The 3,314-nt window shown below is 41.8% G+C and overlaps 1 protein-coding gene across 1 annotated transcript in view; it reads right to left on the minus strand.

The window, feature by feature from the left end:
• Positions 1-3,314, minus strand: part of RAD9B (RAD9 checkpoint clamp component B) — a 30,845-nt gene that overhangs the window by 19,555 nt on the left and 7,976 nt on the right. Inside the window, 4 exon segments of the mRNA XM_019507254.1 lie at positions 13-244; positions 761-880; positions 2,352-2,416; positions 2,534-2,640. Coding sequence (XP_019362799.1) covers positions 13-244; positions 761-880; positions 2,352-2,416; positions 2,534-2,640 — 524 coding nt within the window.

Here is a 3,314-nt window from a genome sequence, read left to right on the forward strand (position 1 = left end):
CATTCTCCTTACCTTGTGATGATCAGAATCTGTTGGCACTAGTGCTTCCACCATTGTGCTGTCACCTGCTGCATCTCTCCTTGACGGAAAGTTTGGCAATTCTACCGATGACTCTGCAGAGTTGCACATACTTCTGTTCCAACACAGCTTTTTTGAAGATGGTCTTTTTGAATCATTATCTTTGTCTGCAGAGCTGTTTGGGACATTTTCAGTCTTATCTGCAAAAGTTTTTGTCAAGGTGGACCTGAGGGAATAACAGTTAATTTACTGCCCAACTTCTGGATATTGTGCTAGAGAAATAAGAAGACATAGGTTAACTATGTGTTACTCATAACTGATAGAAAGTTCAATATAGGTAAAGGTCTAAGAAGGAAATGGGATGCTCCAAGTGTTGGAGAGCTAGCTTTTATTTTAGAACTATGACGCCATACAATACACAGATACTTAGAACAGAAGCAGCTAGTAGGAGAGATTGCTCTTTCATCATAAATGGTGCTCTGTCTTGGGTCTCATACTGTACTATCATTTTTTTCTGTTCTGGTGGAGCTGTTTAATCTGAATCTAATCCTCTCTTCTACCCTTAAGCAATCTCACCTAATATTGGGACAAGAGAATCACAATTATGAATGCTGTATAAAAACACAAATAGAGTTCTTCATTTCAACCTCAATTTTACCATAATTGAAAACTGCAAGAGACAGCTGGATTTTTGCCCCTTAGACAAAAAGTCCCCAAAGCCACACCTCAAATTTTGCGTTACCTTTTCTGCCTTTGTGAAAGGCACTGAGATTGCTGAGAGATCCCGTGTTCAATGTCTGCTAATGTAGCCAAAACAAAAGTGGCCTCCACCATCATGTCTTCAATGCTGAAAGCAATTGGTCTAAGAACAAAGTTGGAAATTAATCTGCATGAATATACACATATTTAGGGGAGAGAAGCCACACCTCAGATACTTTTAGCCATGTCTTGTGTGTGTGAATATGTGTGCACACAGAAATATACACACTGGAATGGATGCTTGACAAATGTTGGATTACTTGTTTATTCACTAATTAGTGAACACTATGAGACTGCTTCTTGTTACAGCTTTATATTGCTCCAGTGAGTAAAACCTATGGAATTTTGCTTAAAAACCTGTGCTTAAAATATTTAATACAAATGCTTACACATGTGTACAAGTGCTAAAACTTCTGACTTCTTTCTCTAGACTATTCCCAAAAGAAGTGTGTTGTGGCCTGAACTTCCAGTGTTGACCACTTTAAACTTCCGTGGGTTTTTTAGTGCTCAACGATCTTGAAAAACAGGTCAGTGATGGATTGAATTGAGTAAGCCCTACTCAAGTAAGAGCCTCCAGTGTGGCATGCTGGAGGGAAGGGACAGAATCGAGCTAGATCTAGACAGGTTACAGAGGTGGGTGGATGAGAATAGGATGGAATTCAACAAAGACAAGTGCAAGGTGCTGCATCTAAGAAGGAACCAGCAACACACCTCTAGGCTGGGGAACACCCTCCTTGTCAACAGAGAGGCAGAAAGGGATCTTAGAGTCATTGTTGACTCCAGGATGGACATGAGCCACCAAAGTGAGGAAGCGGTTAGTAAGGCTATAACCACACCTTGTTGTGTATCTACAGATGCATCACAAGCAGATCCAGGGAGGTGATCCTTCCCCTCTGTGCAGCATTGGTCAGGCCACAGTTGGAGTAATGCATCCAGTTCTGGGTGCCGCACTTCAAGAGGGATATGGCTAGCATTGAGAGGGTGTAGAGGAGGGCGACTTGCATGGTCAAGGGGTGGCGGGGCAGGCCCTGTGAGAAGAGGCTAAAGGGCCTGAACCTATTCAGCCTCCACAAGAGAAGGCTGAGAGGGGATCTGGTGGCCATTTACAAACTCACTGGGGGGCAGCGAGAATTGGGGGAGGCTCTGTTCCCCTGGGCACCACCCAGGATTACTAGGAATAGCAACCACAAATTGTTAGAGAGAAGGTTCAGGCTGGACACCAGGAGACATTACTTTACAGTTAGAGCTGCCAGGCTCTGGAATGGGCTGCCAAGTGAGGTGGTGCTCTCTCCTACCTTGGGGGTCTTCAAGAGGAGGCTGGACAGATTTGGCTGGGTTGATATGACCGCAGTACCCATTCCTGCCTGGGGCAGGGGGTTGGACCTGATGAACTGTTTAGGTCCCTTCTGACCCTAAGCACTATGAAACACTATTCAATGTTTTGTATGACCACTTAACTAAAAACACAGCGTTTTAATTTCCCTTCAAGGCTATTTTAAGGGGTTATTTTATATTTGATATAGCAACTAAATTAAACATACATTAATATTGTATCGGTTCATTCAAAAACATACTTTCCAGACGTATCAAAGTGAATCAAAACAGGAGCAGTAGTGGCCTCTGCAAACGTGAGTAGTCCCTACAAATAGAAAGGTTTTAAGACAGAATTAATAAAAACACCAGTGACAACAATGAGCTAAACTTGATCTGAGCCTTCAAGAGGCCAAGAAGTGATCAACCAAAAATGTTATATTACCCTCAGTTCTTTAAGACAAAATGTTACTTCAGAGTCTACTCCAACTTGAAAGTAGTCAAATTCGTCTGGATGAAGTTGTATCTCAGTGTGCATTGCCTTTGAAAAATCTGTTCAAACATTAGCAGAAAAGCAAGGGTTAAAACGCACAAGATAAAATCCTGGTCCATCGGAACTGATTTTTAAAGTATTTTCAGACAAATATGAAGCTATAAGCCATTTAAAAATAAATGCTTTGAATATTCCAAGACTTTTTAAAGCAACCTGTATTTTTTTCGCTGTGTGGTGCAACTGCAGTCTGTTATGCACACTCCCAATGATTATGTTGTTCACAGGGCATTCATTATAACTGTATTTTCAGCTGTTTATTTCAACACAGGTATTAAAGTTCATGTAAAGACCTCATGAGAAGTGAGGTTTTTAAATAGTTGTCAACCCCTTTGATGAACTATATCGGAGGCAGACAGTGGCAAAAAAAGGCTTTTAAAGCAGAAAACCATTAACGTTGTCTATTACTTGTACAATATTCCTAAACATTTCCAAGCCCTGTGGCCAGATCTGTCCCCACCACACCCACCAAGCATGCCAGATTGGGCTCACCGGTAGGATTCAGCCCACAGATGGACCTGGCACTGCCCATCCAGCCTGTGAGATGAAAAGGTTGGGCACTACTGATGCAGAACATGGCTTAGGATATTCAATGGGAAAAAAACCTAGTAAGTTGTCTCCTTTATCCTCCCTTATTTTTGTTACCCTCCTTTTTCTTCTATATCTTGATATACCT

The sequence above is a fragment of the Gavialis gangeticus genome, unplaced genomic scaffold (genome assembly GCF_001723915.1).
Source record: "Gavialis gangeticus isolate Ggan-Ray unplaced genomic scaffold, GavGan_comp1, whole genome shotgun sequence".
In the NCBI taxonomy this organism is placed as follows: Eukaryota; Metazoa; Chordata; order Crocodylia; family Gavialidae; genus Gavialis; species Gavialis gangeticus.